The following is a 17054-nucleotide window of genomic DNA, read 5'->3' on the forward strand; positions in this document are numbered from 1 at the left end:
ATAGATGAGTTCCATTTTTAAAACCAGTCATTTCATTAAAAACATATTTCTTCCTGCATACTCATTGGAACTGGTTGGACTGGATAACAGGGTGGTCCTCTACAGAGACAGACACGTGCTCTTTAGTCAGCTACTGATGAACCTGGATGGAGCTTTCAAGGTGAGTTCATCTGGTGGTGAAACTGGGCAGGTTGAGCCGTAGGCATCTGGTGATCCATCAGAGTCCTTTAGTGTGCCTGAAGAAACTGTTCCTGGACCGGTGTCAGACTGGCAGTGTGGCCAGAACCGGACAGAACCAGACTTACAGCATACTGTAGGTCAAAGGTCGTGAAGTTGATTTCTTACAATATTTTTGGCTTAACTTAGCATGATTTGAATCCTGGAAATAGCTCTAAGTAATCAATTATTGCTGAACAGCAATCATCTATTCATCAAATGTGGCATTTCAAAATGTTATTGTTTTGCTGTATTTTGATGCAATATTGATGTTCAAAGTACTCTTTCAAACCAAGTGTGATGATCGTGTCTCCTGTCCACTATATCTACTTCATTTTACAGTTTTATTGCATAGTTACATGGAGGTGCTACTGTGTTCTAAGCTTTATAATGCAATTATATCAGAACGAGCTGTCGCGTTGCGGAAAAATGTGTGAATGGAGTCAGACACCGGGGGGGGAGGGAGCTTCTTTCATGTGCTGACATCCTGGGTCGATACACAATACTCTATTAGCAAAGTAATGGAGCATCTGAAGGTCAGACAGCCAAGACGTTTTCCTCAGTGATGAGGTCAACGGAAGATTTTTGGAGTTCCACTGACGTAACTGAGGAGTGTGGCTTCGTAGATAAGCAGCATTCTTGGGCCGTCACTGAAAAACCAGAGGAGTTCTTTTATGGACCTTATTTTCCTGATAAAAGCCGAGGGAGCACAGTGAGGACGCTGTGATTCAACAAACCCAGGAACTTCTGGAGACGGACGCCGTCTCAGCCGTATTTACTCAGAACAGCCCCCGTTTGGCCAGGAAAGCTAAACCGTGCATGCTGAGGTTCAGAAAGCTCGAGGGTGTTGGAACAGGAAGGGAGTAAAGACTCATAAAGGTTATTTGAAATGTCGGGGATTCAACGGATTTAAATAAAATCTGTTCAGGGATTTAAACACCTGCTTTGTATAGACTAGAGTAGAGACCACCAAAGCTACGTGAAAGCAGTGGAAAAGACAGGAAATCCTTTAAATGAAAGCCTGTTTTCTGCTGTTAAACATTTCCGATGACCTTTGACCTTCCTTGTGATAAAACTTGAGCGAGCCCCGGGTGGAAGAGGCATTTCAGACGCCTGCGCGCTCTTCAACGGGGACTTCGCCCAGTAAGTAAGTGCAACATTGAAGCTGCACATCATCTGCTTGCGCTTTAGGCTCACATTTGGACATCTGGGGGTCACCCAAGGTCGACGCTTCGGCGGCGCTGGGAGGAGACGGCGGAGGAGAAAGATGCTGAGTTCATCAGAGAGGAGCTTTGACCAATCCGCTGTCCGGGTTTTTAGCAAAGATGTCGCAAATTTGCATGTTGGGAAGTTTCGATTTTCAGCGCAGGATTGAAAACGTGCGGCAGACAACCGTCTCACAATGTGAATTTACTTACAATATGTCACAAATGGTGTGTTACAATTATACTGGAGTGGAGTTTTTACACATATTCTCATATATTTCAGTAATTACATGTTGCTATAGCTCACATTTACACGTTCCCTCCGTCACAGGCGTCAGCACCCATCATCTCGCACTGACTCCTTCAGCACATAGGTCATAAAAACGCAGTTGTGTGTCTTTAATAATAAATACCAGCATCTTTTGGCTTTTTAGGAAGTTCTGCGCGTGTATGGTGAAACACCAGTGTGAGTTATTACATGGTTTATCTTGCACGACCCGCTAGCTGCATTTTATCATGTCGTTTGCTTTTTTGAAAGGACAAACCCACACAGTACGCGAAGGCAAACACAACGAGCCGCCGGCGAGCTGCTTCCAGGAGTGACGGCGTCTGCATTAATCCTGTTGGGGGGGTCACAGACAAATTTGATTGGCTGACAGTTCAAGGCTCAAAATAACTCTGCATTCCTTGCAATAAAGCATATTTTTACCTCCTTTATATCATTCTTGCAACTAATATGACAGTGTCTGACATGTTTGGTGATTAATCGCATTCACGGCAGGATGAAACCCGACATTTAAATGACTAAGGGGTGGGAAGTGGCTGCTGGTGGTCTGCGGAGTTCTGTTGTTTTCATCTACCCGGGCCCAGTGGATCACCCTGGATCCACTGGCGTGGTCACGCTCCACTTGTGAATCGGCAGTCTCGGGTGGTCTTCATCAGCAATCACTGAGCTGTTTAGGCCAGGATTAGGCTATTCCAGGGTTCGGCTTTGGAGCCAGAGGAGCCACTGTGGCCCCCAGGAGACATCTTTAGAGGAATGGCCCCACCGTGGGTCGTCATGTAGGCAGGCAGGGCTGAAATCTGCAGGAAAGAGTCAAAACATGATGTATTTGGCTAAAACGTGAGGGAAGCTATTCGCCCCCGCATGGTGGCCCACCTGTGCATGCGCGCTGTGGTGTGTGTACAAGCTGTGAGTGTCCGGCTCCGTCTTGATGTGGCGAGGCTCCTCTGAGGCGGCAGAGGTCCGGGGAGTGCTGCTCGGAGTGACGGGAGTCCCCTCACCGCCCGGGGTCCCTGCAGAGCCCCAAAGAGCTGCTCAGACACTGGCTGAAGTCAGAAGGACGAGTTTTTACCCCATGCTGCAGAGCTCACCGGGCTGGGCCTTGTTGAGGTTCTTGGGTTTGCGTTTGCGGGTCTGTATTCCCTCTTTCTTCATAGCCAGAGGTCGAGGTACCTGCCAGGACAGAAACGAGCGGAAAAAGAACGTTTAAACAAACGGATTGTCCATTTCGTCTGGGAAAGTTTGTCTTGGGGAGCCTCATTTTTAACCCCATGACGTTTCTTTGAGATTAAAACATCTCATCTTCAAACGGTTGGGAGCTTGCTGGGTTACACATTAAAAAAAATAAAAGCTTTATCCTCTCTGTATTTACGTTTGAGGCCGATAAGCGTTGAAGCAAACGGGCAGTGCTATTCTCTGAACGCTGACACTTTTTATGTGACATTTAGAACCCATGTCGACGAGCCAGCAGTGTTTGGGACGTCTCACCCCGTGCAGCTTCATGTAGAGGCCACAGGCGTTGCACACCGGCTCCCCCTCTGCGTTTCTCCTCCACAGGGTGGTGGTGGTGGTGTGGCAGTTGGTGCAGGACAAGCCCACCCTCCTCGAGGCAGACTGCAGAGGCAAAACATCCCATACACGTTGGTTGGGGAAATGATTAAAGGATGAGATCTCGGGGGGGTCACCATCATCGTGGTGAGTCCTGCTCTGTCACGCACCAGCCGTCTTTGAGGTTTAATCAGAGGTCTGTTGATGCCGTTCATTTTGTGGTACAGTCCGCAGGCGTTACACAGGTAGTGGCCGGTACCATCTCTCCTCCAGAGGGGCGTCGACATGGCCCCGCAGTTGACACACTCTCGGCCTTCAGCATAGTCATCGAATAGGTCTGACGACAAGGAAGAGATGAAGAGCATCATTCAGCTTTTTAGTTTAAGTGCCAGTTTTCATTTTAGGCTTTTCTCTCTACACAGACATGCGGATTTTTTTAAAAGCTTTTTTAGAATGGGAAAGTAAAAAGACTAAACAAGACTGACAAGATGAAATTGTTATCCTAAAATCCTGACTATGACGAAGCTGATTCATGTTTAAAACAAACGAAAATACAAATGAGACTTTTTGAACTTTCTCCCCTGCCGTATGATGTAAAATTAAAAAAAACAAACAAAAACTTTAAACTTGCTTTGTGACTTTTTAAAAGTCATAAAGCAAAGTTTATAATATAAAGTTTGTTTTTCATCTGGTGTTTTAAGATCTAAACAATAATTTAGCATATGGAGTTAGCAAATTCAGAGATTTCCAATGAAAATAGTCTAGTTTTATTTGAGCTTTTAAAGTTTATTTCCCAGAGACTTGGAAAAAGGTTTCAAATCCAATGAATTATGATAATCAAGTTATTTGTCTCAAAAGGTACCGATGAAACAATATTCTTTTTTCCCCAAAATCAATTAGTATCTTAATGCTGCCACAAAATAAATAAATAGATATAAACTGACTATCAGCTGCAGTGGCATATCTGAGCCTGTGGGGGGCGCCATGTACAGGCCGCCACAGCTGCATTCTGGAATCTCCTTATCTCGCTGTTTCATGAGATAAACCGGGCTCGAAATAGAGATGGAAGAGAGCTCCATCATATTCAACTAGGGCCTCTGTGTCATATCTCTCTCATCAGGGACTCAGCAGCCGCTCCAAAGAACCACTTAGACGTTTAGAGGGAAGGAGGCATCAATCTGCTGCGGAGACGTGACAGTTTGTCTCTGCTCTCCATACAGCTGAGACACCAGCGGCCCACGGTGCGCCAGCCTCTTAAACCCTGTCAAATTCTCAGGAATATACAGTGAGGAGCGCTAAATCAGATTTCAATCTGCTCCTGTTGCCCAGCTGTTTCATTCTTTTGAGGATCTGCCTGAGAGCCTCAAGGTCTGCGAGAAAAACAAGAGCTTATATGGGGCGAGGTAACCTTGAGCCAGCCCATCATAGCCAACACAACAGCAGAATTCCTGCTTTTTCCAATGTGTGGTTATCAGAAAACCAGTTTTTAAAACAGTCACGATAATGCTAAAGAGGACAAAGGTGAGAAAATACGTAAATGTCCATCTGATACGTGTCACGCACTAATATTTATTCAGTTCAGCTTTATTTTGCGGGATATTTTGGAAGAGTTTGGCAGCTACGCAATTTAACATGAGGAAAATGTTTAATAACTGAAAGCCAGAGAAGAATATTAACAAAATTGTAAAATGATGTAAATGACTCGATAATTCGTCATCTGACATCACACACAATGTTTTTTGGTTTTTTTTTTATATTTTCTTAACAAACAACTATAATTAATAGTTATGTTATTAGTCATTTGCATTCTAATATTGCACTTTTTATACATTTATATTTTTGTCATTATGAAACTTCAAATATTTTTTATATATTTGTGTTAGAAAATCATTCTTATATGAAAGTTCTCACGTTTAAATTCGTGTTTTGCTAATACTGATATTAAAAAATATATTTTTCAAATGTATCTGATTTCCTTATATTACACTTTACACAACTTTCTGCCTCTTTGGATCAAATGTGCGCCAAATGTGCACGCAGTATTTGATATTTAGGAACCATAATCCAGCCGATATATTTCTGTCCAAAGGCTTCACACTGGTAAATAATGGTGAGTTTAAATTGAATCCTGCTGGAGGACCTCACACGCGTGATAATCCCAAGTTTCTCATCACTTTACAGCCCCTTAATCAAACAGCAACATTTGATTTAATTTGCAGCTGAGAAACAATAAGCTGAAGGCTGTTTGTCCTCCATCAGTGATCAAACAGGCGATTGTGATCAGATGAGGAGGTCACCCCGGATCAATGCGGTTATCTGGCACACTCCTGCAGCTTCGAGGCTCTGGGCATCGAACTTATTGAAGCGAGCTCAGAGAAAGAGCTGATAACCAGAATGATTGCATGGATGATTGTTTTTGGGGTTTATTAATGGTGAGCGTTTGGTTTTATTAAGCTGCGTCTGCCGGTAGGAAAACCAAGAAGTGCGGGACAATAACGCTGATCAAGGAAATAGTTGAGTCTCAGCAGACAGGGAACAGTTTTCTTTCTTTCTTTTTTTGACAGTTTTGGAGACGCCGACTCTAAAGAGCAACAACTACAACCTAAAATCCCCAATTTTCTTTCTTTTCTTTTTTAAAAAAAAAAAAAAAAAAAAAGTCCCCGAAATACTTCGCAGCTAAAACCAGAGCTGACCTCTTCCTGAGGTCACATGACCCGAATCTGACAACACGAAATTGTTGTTGGAAACGTGATTTCTGTCCCTCGTTTAGGTCATCTGTCAGTAAAACTTCCAAAAACTTCCAAAAAAAAAACCCCGGAGAAGCGCGGGTTTATTTCGAATGAAATTAGAAATTCTTATTAGTGGACTTTTCTTCTCGCTTCTTTTAAATGGTTGAAATTATTTGTTCGTTGTCCCTTAACTGGATGGTTCGAAACCCAACCATTTAAAACATATCATCCATTTTTCTTTACCAAGTTTCTGCGTTTTATTCGTGTTGATTTAGACTAAAATGTATCAGCGGGCCCAACGCGCATTCGCTAATATTTATGTGGAAACTAAATAGGCGAGTAAATCCGCGAATATTCTATTTTTCAGCAAACAGTAAAAGTAGTTATTGGTGTAGTTGATGTAAACAAAGTAAAATGACATCAGTTAACTTTGATTTAATTACCCGGGGAGCCTTTTCAATGGAGGCAAAACGCGCACGCCACCTTCATTTTAGTTTATTTCCGCTTTTAAAAAATTCGATTGAGTATTAAAAATATCATTGTAAAACAAGTCATAGTAAAGGAGAACCTGTCTCGAAATTCAGGAAATTAGAGACTAATGTTCCCAAGATTTTTGTTCATTTGTAAAATAAAATCTCAAGCAGGATCTTTGGGTTATTCCTCATTTTAAAATGCTAATCCATCCCCATGTATCTTAGATTAGCATGATCTACATTTTATGACGTATAGATCTGCTTGTGTTTTCTATATTTCAGATGTCAAAAACAACTTTAAATCATCAGAAATCAGAAATCATCCAGCTCTATTTTCTCCCCACCAATCATTTTTCAAGCCGCATTATTTTGAGTACTGAGTAATAATTAGTAGTAATTATTTATCTTTTTTAAGAGTTCCCTTCATTCTTCTCTTATTTATGACACAAATATGCCATAAATAAGATAAACAACTGACAGGGTGAAGCTTCCACCTTCACGTCCTTTATGTTTCTGTGGTAATTAAATGATAATGATAATGATGATATCATTTTTTTAAATGTCAGTTGACGCCATTGATGATTTCAACAGTTATTCAGTAAATGGACTAAAACAGACCTGGATTTCAGTCACTCACCGATGTTCGGGTGCCGCGCTGCGCCGGTAGCAGAGCCGGACTGTAGCCCGTGGAGCACCGGGCTGTCGAAGGGGGAGGCCGGCCACGTCCCACCCACGTTCGGGCTCATGTAGGGCGTGTAAGGGCTGTGATAGGAGCCGCCGAGGCTCCGGGGCCCGTAGTGTTCCCTCCCGTTGGCGGAGATGTTGAGAGCGTTCGTGTAGGAAGCCGCCGTCTCCCGCGCCGCGGCCACGCCGGAGGACAGAGGCGGGCTGGTGGAGAAGGCGAACCGCGGCGACACCGGGGAGTGACTGTAGGAGGACACCGAGTCGGAGCCCGGCTGCGCCCAGGCGGAGTGGCTCGACACGGGGCTGCTCTGCTGCGACGCACCGGGCGTCTGGAGGTAAGGCAGCGCCGGGATCATGGGGGTGACCACCCGGGTGGTCGGCACATAAACCGGAGAGGTGGCAGCCGAGGTGTTGTGGAGAAAACCGGCCTCGTAGGAAGGGGGTCCGTGGTTGCTTGTCATTATACCCTGATACATATCCTCTCCTTGAAGCTGGACATCCGTGTTGATAGAAGAGAAAGTGATAGTGGGGCTGCAGCTACGCAGACTGGCTGAGATGGACGCACCAAGGGCTGGACGCGTAAATCCGCACAGCTGAGAGCAACAATCGGGCAAAGTTGGGAAAATTGGGAATAGTCTGAAGTCCCGGGAGAGAGGAGGAGGAGTGAGAGGCGATAGACTACCTATGATCAAGAAGCAGCTGTTATTATCCCCCTCCCTCTCTCTCTCCCTCTCTTCCACCTCAAACGTGGAAAAAGGTTGTCCCACTCACACCAAACAAATAACACATTCTTTATTAGATCCTATCTGGACTTTTGCAAGACACCATCTGTAATTTTAGCATTTAATGACTCTCCTGTTAAATCCGCTACAATAAATAAAACGTAAATGAAATTAGCCTGAACATATTTCTGTTTCTTTCTCCTTTTTTGGCCTTAAAAAGTTACCGAAGATCTTCTGTAATCAGGCTTCAGTCACAAATGTTACACGAACGAATCCAGGTCTGGATAAAGCCTCTGAATGGACCTAATGTGAAACTAAATGAGTTAAATTAGTTATCTAACCTTACGAGAGTTAAAAATAAACGCGTATGTGATGGTCACCTATTTTAGAAGGTGTGTATTATTATTATTATTATTATTATTATTATTATTATTATTATTATTATTATTATTATGCGAATTCGTGTCATTTTGAACTCCCTAAAAATAAACAATTATTCTTTAAATTCTTTCCATGAATATTCGTTTGATCTATCCATAATATCTTCTGAATTAGGTGTCGTTATGAGCCAGAGATGTAAAATAACTCAATAAAACATCCGTTGCTTTCCTAAATATTAATTATTCGCCCCCCTCCTCTTTTTGTCGGGTTTGATGATCTATGGCTGCTTGTCGGAAGCGTCCGGCTGTTGTTGTGCCGGGGGGGGGGCAGATTTATACCTGTCATCAACACCCGTGCACGTAAACACTCCAGGCCGCCGCATTGTGCAGCCACTTCCCGCGGACACACTCACTGAATTATGGGACTCCGAGGGCCGCCAATGGGCGTGCGTGTGCGTGCGTGCGTGTTTCAGCCCATTCCAACGCAATTCAGTATTTTGTCTATCTATCTATCTATCTATCTATCTATCTATCTATCTATCTATCTATCTATCTATCTATCTATAGTGAATACAACAACCTGCAGCCTTATTCAATATTGATTGCCCCCCCCAATATAAGGACGATGGGGGCGTCATCAATGTGTAACCTGCAGCCTGATAACAGAACCACTAATAATATCTGGGAGTGGCTCCATGTTTGCTCTCAAATCATAAAGCGGTGCCAAAGTCAGGGGAAGCTCGTGGGGTTTATGGTTTGCAGTTAATGTATAGAAGTCCAGTCTGTGGAGGGGAGTCAGGAGACCTACGGGAAGGTTGGGGGGGGGTTGGTTCTGGGTGGGTGTTGGTTCTGGGTCCCTTTCATCTGGTCAATAAGAGTGAGAAGTTCAGCAGAACCCCCAAAACCCAGTTCATCCTGTACAGTACTGAATGTGTTCTGATGTGTGTGTTTGCACATGCCAGGCTGTATCACTGACAGTGACAGAGGCCAGAGCACATGAAAAATGTGTGTGTGTGTGTGTGTGTGTGTGTGTGTGTGTGTGTGTGTGTGTGTGTGTGTGTGTGTGCGCGCGCGCCTGCGCGATGTGTTTATCATCATGCCTAATTGTGCGTGTTTTCATTGTGTATGAATGAAGAGGTGTTGGGTGAAGGACAAGATAGAGATGCTGGTGTGTGTGTGTGTGTGTGTGTGTGTGTGTGTGTGTGTGTGTGTGTGTGTGTGTGCGTGCGTGTGTGTGTCCTAAACACAGGCACCAGGAAAACTGTCCCCGTCTTGGCTGGGTTAAAGACTCAATCATTTGGGGTCGTCGACTTACTTTGGCCCTTCTTCCTCTCTCTCTCTCTCTCACACACACACACACACACAAACAACACACACACACACACACACACACACAGTTAGACTCCTGGCTCCAGGAAGAAGACTTCAATGGACAAGCAGGAAAACCCAGGAAGCAGAATATTCTGCCCTCACACACTCGCACACACACACAACTGGACTCATCGATTTGGCGATTGACAGGCTGTTTTGCTACGACAGCGGAAAGTTCCTGCTGCCTGCACATGTTCCTGCTGACCTCATCAGTTTATCGCGCGTTATCTGATCAGATTGATCATCATGGATCCACTCAGGTGACGATGATCAAGACGAGACAGAGCGAATCAATGTTTGGCCTCCCGAAAAAACAGGTTCAAAAAACAGGCTGGAGTTTATATGGCCGCCCCCAAAATCCCCAAGATTTTCAGATGTTTTTCTGTCTACACACACACACACACACACACACACACACACACACACACACACACACACACACACACACACACACACACACACACACACACACACACACACTCATTCAAATCATGTTCATCGTGTGCATGGTTTACCTCATTATTTCTGTGTTATGGATCCGGCTTAAGTGTGTTTGTTCGGCTAAGGTGAGAGAGACACCTTTAGCATCACACACACACACACACACACACACACACACTCAGCTAGGAGTGTGTTACCTGTTGTTTTCCAATAAATAATTAACCACCTGGCTGCTGGACGCCGTTTGTGACGGCCTCGGGTGCTGAATTGGATTCTTGGATCGCGCTGTTTGAAGAGCAGCGCAAACACATCACAGGACACTCAATTACCCCCGATAAGACCTCAATTATCAGCCCCCCTTTGTTCTGATGCCCTCTGCTGTTTGGAAAGCTGCTCCCTCACCTCAAAACTCACAATATTACTCTACGTGGTGGAAATTCCAGCCCCGGCTGACGTGCAGAGGCCTCGCCAGCAAGCTAACGGCGTTACGAGGCGTCGGTATCGCTCCAGCTGGGCGTCGGCACGGCGACCGCCATGTTTCACAGCACACGTGCGTGCTCCTGCGTGAGCGTGTTTGCAGCGGCGAAGCCTCAGGGATCCCAGAACCTCTCCCTGTGATAAGAGGCGGCCAAAGTCCGTGTGCTGGCGTAGGCCTGAAGAGCAAACAGGGGACACACACACACACACACACACACACACACACACACACACACACACACTAAGATGGCGTTTCGTGCATCGACGCTGCTGTGGTGATGTGGCAGGTGAAGAGAAAGCTGTTTGTTTGTACATGGGAGGGCACGGAGGGGCCAAGACTCAGGTTAGGTAAAGGTGAGGTGACATCATCACAACAATGGATTTCTAAAAGGTTCAGTCAAAGTTCACCTCCGGGTCACGGAGGAGCTTCGGGAAGATGCGGAGTGGGACCAGGGAAGAAGGAGCAGAGGAGCCCGGGAGCGTTTGGCCACAGCCGTAACGTCGTGAAGTCAAACTCGAGCTCCGCCCTCCCTCGGAAATACCGTGAGAGAAGCAAAACAGCACGAGGAGGCCGGAGGAGAAAAGGTTCCTGGAACCAGAGACATCCTCCGATAAGAGAGGGATTATTCCTGGAGGGGCGGCGGAGGAGAGGAGCAAACCAAATGAAGAAAGGGAGCGGGGAGAGAATGAGGGAATATCAGAGGAGGAGTGGGGCGATGCCAGCAGACAGGAGGAGCGGTGGAAAACAAAAGAGGCTCCACGCTCTGCTCCCCCTTATCTGTCGGAGGGTCTTATCCACCGCTGGCTCTGTTAGTCTAACCCTGCCCCCCCCCCTCCCTGCCGGCCACTTTACCTCCACCTCATCCCTCCATCTCCACCCCCCCCTCCCCTTCTGCCGCTTGCTTGCCGCGGACGCCGTTATCAGGCCAGGGCTGACGTCAGGGGGGCCCGCTGGGGCCGGGGGCGGGGGGGGGGGACGGGCGGCCGGAGACGGAGGCTGATAGCGCAGCGGCGGCTGCCTCCACACTGGCTGTGGGAACCGTGGACCCAGCCCAGCCCGACCCGGTGGCCCCCGCACATCCACCAGGAAGACCTACGCAGAGGTGTTCCGTCATCGACGCTTATTTTAAAGAAACCACTCTTTTCCAGGGGGGTTTCGATCCGATGGAAGATGAAGGCGCTCGCTGTCAGACGTGCACGTCCACTGGAAATGCTCCCACATCTGGAGCAGCTGCTCTTAACGAGCTGCCTCTTATCAAATGCTGATATGCACAGAGATGCGAAACATCTCTTCCCATCCACTTTGATAAACACAGAACGTCTTCATGTGTGAAATACATCCCAGAGTCCATCACAATGCCATACATACTGCCATATAGCTGCCATACAGCTGCCGTACAGCTGCGATACAGCTGCCGTACAGCTGCAGTACAGCTGCCATACAGCTGCCACATAGCTGCCATATAGCTGCCGTACAGCTGCCATACATCTGCCATATAGCTGCCCTACAGCTGCCATATAGCTGCTCTATAGCTGCCGTGCAGTTACCATACATCTGCCATATAGCTGCCCTATAGCTGCCATCTAGCTGCCGTACAGCTGCCATATAGCTGCCATATAGCTGCCATATAGCTGCCATATAGCTGCCATATAGCTGCTATGCCGACTTCCGTAGATGTTGTGCTGCCATTAGGGGTGGTTACAACTTTTCCTATCTCTTTCCCAGTCTTGTCCAGACGTGTATTCGGACTTTTGTGTACAGAACCATGAGGAAACAAGCTAATATCAGCTGCCACAGATATTAGCTTTAGCCTGAATCCTCACGAGATCTTTCCAGCAACTCAACAGGCGGATGAACAGGCGGATGAACAGGCGGATGAACAGGCGGATGAACAGGCGGATGCAGGAATGTGACAGTTACTCCCAGCAGACGGGAACATTTAGCTGCTGGAAATACTGCTGGGTGACTTTAGAAAGACTCTATCCACCAGGTACCTGTGGTTGAGCTAAGCTAATTAGCTGCAGCAGCCTGTTATCAAAGGAATGTCGCATATTTTTCATATCAAGATCCGGGGGTTGAGGCCCCTGACAAAACAGGAGACATATAAACATATTTAAAACCTTCTTCCCGCAGACATGTTCATGTCAGACTGTCCCCCGTAAAACATCCTGAAAGATGTAATGAGGAAAATGTGCAGTTAGGCTACAGATAAAGTTGGATTTACTGTCGGAATATGCGCGTGTGTGAGCGTGTGTGCGCGTGTGTGAGCGTGTGTGAGCGCGTGTGAGCGTGTGTGAGCGTCAGCAGGTGCGGGTGTGATGCGAGGGGAGTGTGTGGAGGCCCGTGGTGGACGGACTGGGCCAGTTTCACATCATTAGCCGCAGGTGCAGCACTCCCAAAACGTGCAAACACGTCCGCGCTAACACCGGCCGTGTCATCTAAACCTTGCTCATTATCACTCCCCAGCATCGGCGAGGCCTCCGAGGGAACCCAGATATCAGCTCTGGCTGATTTACAGTAACCAGGGAGCATTAAAGCTCTCTGTCAAAAACACACACACACATAAACACACACACACACGCACGTATATGTTTCCATTCTTCCTGGTTGTGTCTCAGATGTTTTTTAGAGATGGATCGGTCGGATGGGGAGTGGAGACACGCTTATCAGCGCGGTGTCCTCGATAAGGGGGAGAAGATTTGTAATGGCCATAGTGTGTGTGTGTGTGTGTGTTGTGTGTGTGTGTGTTGTGTGTGTGTGTGTGTGTGTGTGTGTGTGTGTGTTTCTCACTCTGACCTCTTCTGGACCAAGAAAGTAGGAGGAAGAAAAGGACGGCCTTGACAGAGCGAGAGGAAAGGGTGAGATTTAAAAAGCCGTGAAAGAAGGAGACCGTTGTTTTCCGAGTGGCTTATTTTCGCTCCTCCGCCTCTTGCTGACACACTCCCAAAATTGGATCAGTGGCCTCCCGCGTCCTTGGGAGTAAATGACTGTAAAATAAGGGAACCGGGTGAACTGGGGGTTAAGGTGAGGGCAGAGGGGGAAGCAGAGGTGATCTTTGATTTGGATCTGTTGAACAAAAAGAACCAAATGTCAGATTAGTAGCCGTTTCAAGGGTCAAGGGTCAAAAACTGGACTTTCTATTCTTTTCATCATTACTTTATTGGGATTATTTTTCGGGAAATATGGCGCTAAATTACGATTTGAGACAAACATTCGCGCTTCCTCGCAGCGACGCAAACATTCCACAACTTCTCCAGCACGTGGTGACCCGTCACCGACATTGGACGTCCGGGACGGCCCCTCGGGTCAGGCTGAAGTTCATGTCACGCTTGCCTGTACACAGTGACGCTGTTACCGTGTTGACCTCCACCTGGGGAGGGAAGAACGGCTGTGAAGTCACGCAGCTGCCTGGTTGTTGACAGCAGAATCAGTAAGAATCAAAGAGATCCAGAAGTTCTAACACATTTTCCTCTGACGACGCTAACGCTAACGTTGCCACGCCCAGAACCTGCCGTCGATCAGGAGATCTCCATAGCCGTCTGCCACTCAACCCACCACGATGGCCCCCCGCTTGGCGGCCTGGGTGTCGTGATAAGCCCGAGCCTCATTAGTCTTTTTAATTGGCCCAGAACGGTTGTAGCAAGCGTGCTTGTGGTCTGGCCACATGCCAGGCTAACGTAAACTGACCCAGTGGAAACACTGCACAGGCTGGCCAGCGGATCAAAGAGTGCAACTCCGAACCTGACAAAGACCCTTTCTGACTCTAAACTAAACAGGCCACAGGTGAAATCCAAAAGGATTTTTTAGCATAGCATAAGCGTCGTCTGCACCCGCGTTAAGCTAACGCTCAGACCAGTCTTTGTGGGTTATTTCTCATGGGATTTCCCGCTAGATTAAAAAGAGTCACAAATGGAATCCATTTGTAAACACATGCACTCCCTTTGACAGCTTATTGGCCCCCTCACAGCCCACAAACTTTTGACCAGACTTCCCAGCGCTAAACAGACGAGAACAACCACACAGGCGCTAAATTGCTAAATAACGCGGAGCATGCATTTTTCACCTGCTCAGCACTTTGCTGTTATTTGACTCACCGAGTGTGTGTGTGTGTGTGCGTGTGTGTGTATACCATGGCGTCTATACCTTGTGGGGAATCCATCAAAGCTTATCATTATAAGTAAACATGACAGAGTGGACAAAACGTCTTGTGCGCCGCCAGAGTCGCTATCTCACCACAAGCCATATCTGCGATGATGGACTGATGTGGCGCTGGCTTGGACTAACCAGAGTCTGAGTGTGAGGGTGGGAGTGCACTTACGAGCGTGCACGGACGCACGCGCGCCAGAGCGCACACATCAAAAGGCGCGCACATGTAGGCACTCAGACGCAGTAAGCACACACTCAAGTTACCTTTAAAGTGGATCTTATATCTAAGACCTCTCAATATAAGTAATGCTAACCGAGCGCGCGGCGTCATCCTTCATATGTATTTATTTAGATTGGAGGCTATATCGACTATATGCTGAGGAGACGCTGAAGCGAGTGTTGATGTACCGGGGGTCCGGCCTTCATGAGAGGTCGTGCTTTGCTGAGGGAGATTTATTAGCAACCTAGCTTGATAGCCAATAAACTGTCCAGATTAGCATGCTTTCCTAAAAGGTGTAACAACGCAGCATTATGGGTAACAGACAGCAGCAAAAAGGTCCAGAAACCACCGCGTCTCTCTACCGTTTTGGGATTTTTTTGGTTCTTTCTTGCTTAGTTTTGCTGCTCTGAGGTCAGCCTGTGTGTTCCTCCACTTGTTACAACACCACTGATAAGCGGAGCAAACAGCCGTGAACTGTTTGCTCCGCTGGCCATGTGATCAGACACACTGATGTGAAGCCACCAGGTTTGATCACGTTTGATCTAACGCGCACGTCCCGCTCTGTTTTACTCTCCGCCGTTTGCTCCTAACGCGAGGCGCGGCCCCCGCGCAGTCTGGACCGTCGGCTTTAAGAACCAAAACCCAGACAGATAACCTTTCCCCTGCCGTGCAGTTCCTGGGTCAAAGGTCATGGCTGCAGTGCTTCAGCTGAATTGGCGGATTGACAGCGGGCGTAGTGGCAGAGGATGGTATACAGTATAGCGCCTCCATCACTTTCAGCCTCTCTCTGGGATCATTGACTCTGTGTGTGTGTGTGTGTGTGTGTGTGTGTGTGTGTGTTGTGTGTGTGTGTGTGTGTGTGTGTGTGTGTGTGAGTGTGTGTGTGTGTGTGTGTGTGTGTGTGTGTTTAGGGAGGGGGGCCGCCTGGACCACCAATGTAGCAGGCCTCCATCACAAGATATCAACCTTTTGATGCTGTGATTAATATAAAAACTATATTTTCAGCAGCTTTTAGCCTCCAAAGTCTGGAAACAAGGTCTGACAGGACTGATTTCTATTTTATTTCTATTTTTATTGTAAAGAAAGAATGAGTTATTGGCTCTGTAGGCTTTGATTATCCAAGTATTCACTTTCTATGCTTTATATTTCAGAATTTTGTGATTTTAACGTCACTTCGGTTTCTGTGAAGCAGATGACAGCAGAAATCTGCTGAGCCGTCGCTTTATCTTGAAGATAAACAAACAGTAGGTGTCGATTTAAATTTAAACCCATTCATTTCATTTCACAGATTGTTATCAACACCAACCTCTTCGCTGTATTTAATTACATAATTACCTTCAACCAATCTGTAAACACGCAGATTAAAACTCAGAAGGATTTTTTAGGGGGGAAACAGGCAGCTTTATTTTTAAATTCATCGTAATGAATTATAACGAGTATATTTCCTATCAATTGTCATTTGTGTGACATGTCCTTTTGCGCTGTTTAGGTTCGTCAGCCTCTTGCTGCCAGGGCGTACTTGGCCTTATCGGTGGCTGTAGTCTAAGCTGGAGCGGTGACGTCTGAGCCCAGCGTCTCTCCAAGGTCTGCGCCGGGTCAGACCTCCGTGACTCCAAATGGCGTTAAAATGCTGTCGTTATTGACCCCCGGGTGAGTCCCGCCGCTTCTTCCTCTGCTGCGTTCTGACTTTGTTGCAAAGCACTTTGAATAAAGGTTCTCCAGGCCGGGACCATCGGGCCCTCTTCACCGGGCCCCCCACCTGTGTCACCAAGATAATCTGGCCTCACCTTTTAATCTTAAACTCCACGTCTAGTTTTGATGAAGCAGCTCACGAAGGCGTCGGCGCCTGGGATCAAGCTCTCCGGCGATGCTACCCAGAACCACGGGGGCTCTGCCAACACAAACCCAGAAGCCAACCAAACAGAACCCCACAATCCTTTGCTCCAAGCAGGATATAGAGAGAGGGGCGAGGGGGGTGGAGAAGGTTCGAGAGTCTGAACAGGATGGAGGAGGGACACACCGGCGCCATGGCGATCCCTAAGACAACTTATCTTTTCTCTCACAGTGATAGCGCCTGTCAAAATAAGAGCCAAGATACATAGCCAGGCAGGAACAGGTTAACTCATTGTCCAATCATGAGGCCTGGTCCAATAAGGGC

The 17054-nt window shown here is 46.9% G+C and overlaps 1 protein-coding gene across 1 annotated transcript; it reads right to left on the bottom strand.

Moving 5' to 3' along the window:
- Positions 1-1607: 1607 nt before the first annotated feature.
- gata4 (GATA binding protein 4) lies at positions 1608-7815 on the bottom strand. Its single transcript, XM_057016685.1, has 6 exons — positions 7092-7815; positions 3423-3589; positions 3193-3318; positions 2796-2877; positions 2581-2717; positions 1608-2504 (listed from the first exon to the last, which is right to left on the bottom strand). The coding sequence occupies exons 1-6, from the start codon at positions 7612-7614 to the stop codon at positions 2379-2381; spliced, it is 1161 nt and encodes a 386-aa protein (XP_056872665.1). The 5' UTR covers positions 7615-7815; the 3' UTR covers positions 1608-2378.
- Positions 7816-17054: the final 9239 nt, after the last annotated feature.

This window comes from Takifugu flavidus, chromosome 19 (genome assembly GCF_003711565.1).
Source record: "Takifugu flavidus isolate HTHZ2018 chromosome 19, ASM371156v2, whole genome shotgun sequence".
NCBI classification, from domain to species: domain Eukaryota; kingdom Metazoa; phylum Chordata; class Actinopteri; order Tetraodontiformes; family Tetraodontidae; genus Takifugu; species Takifugu flavidus.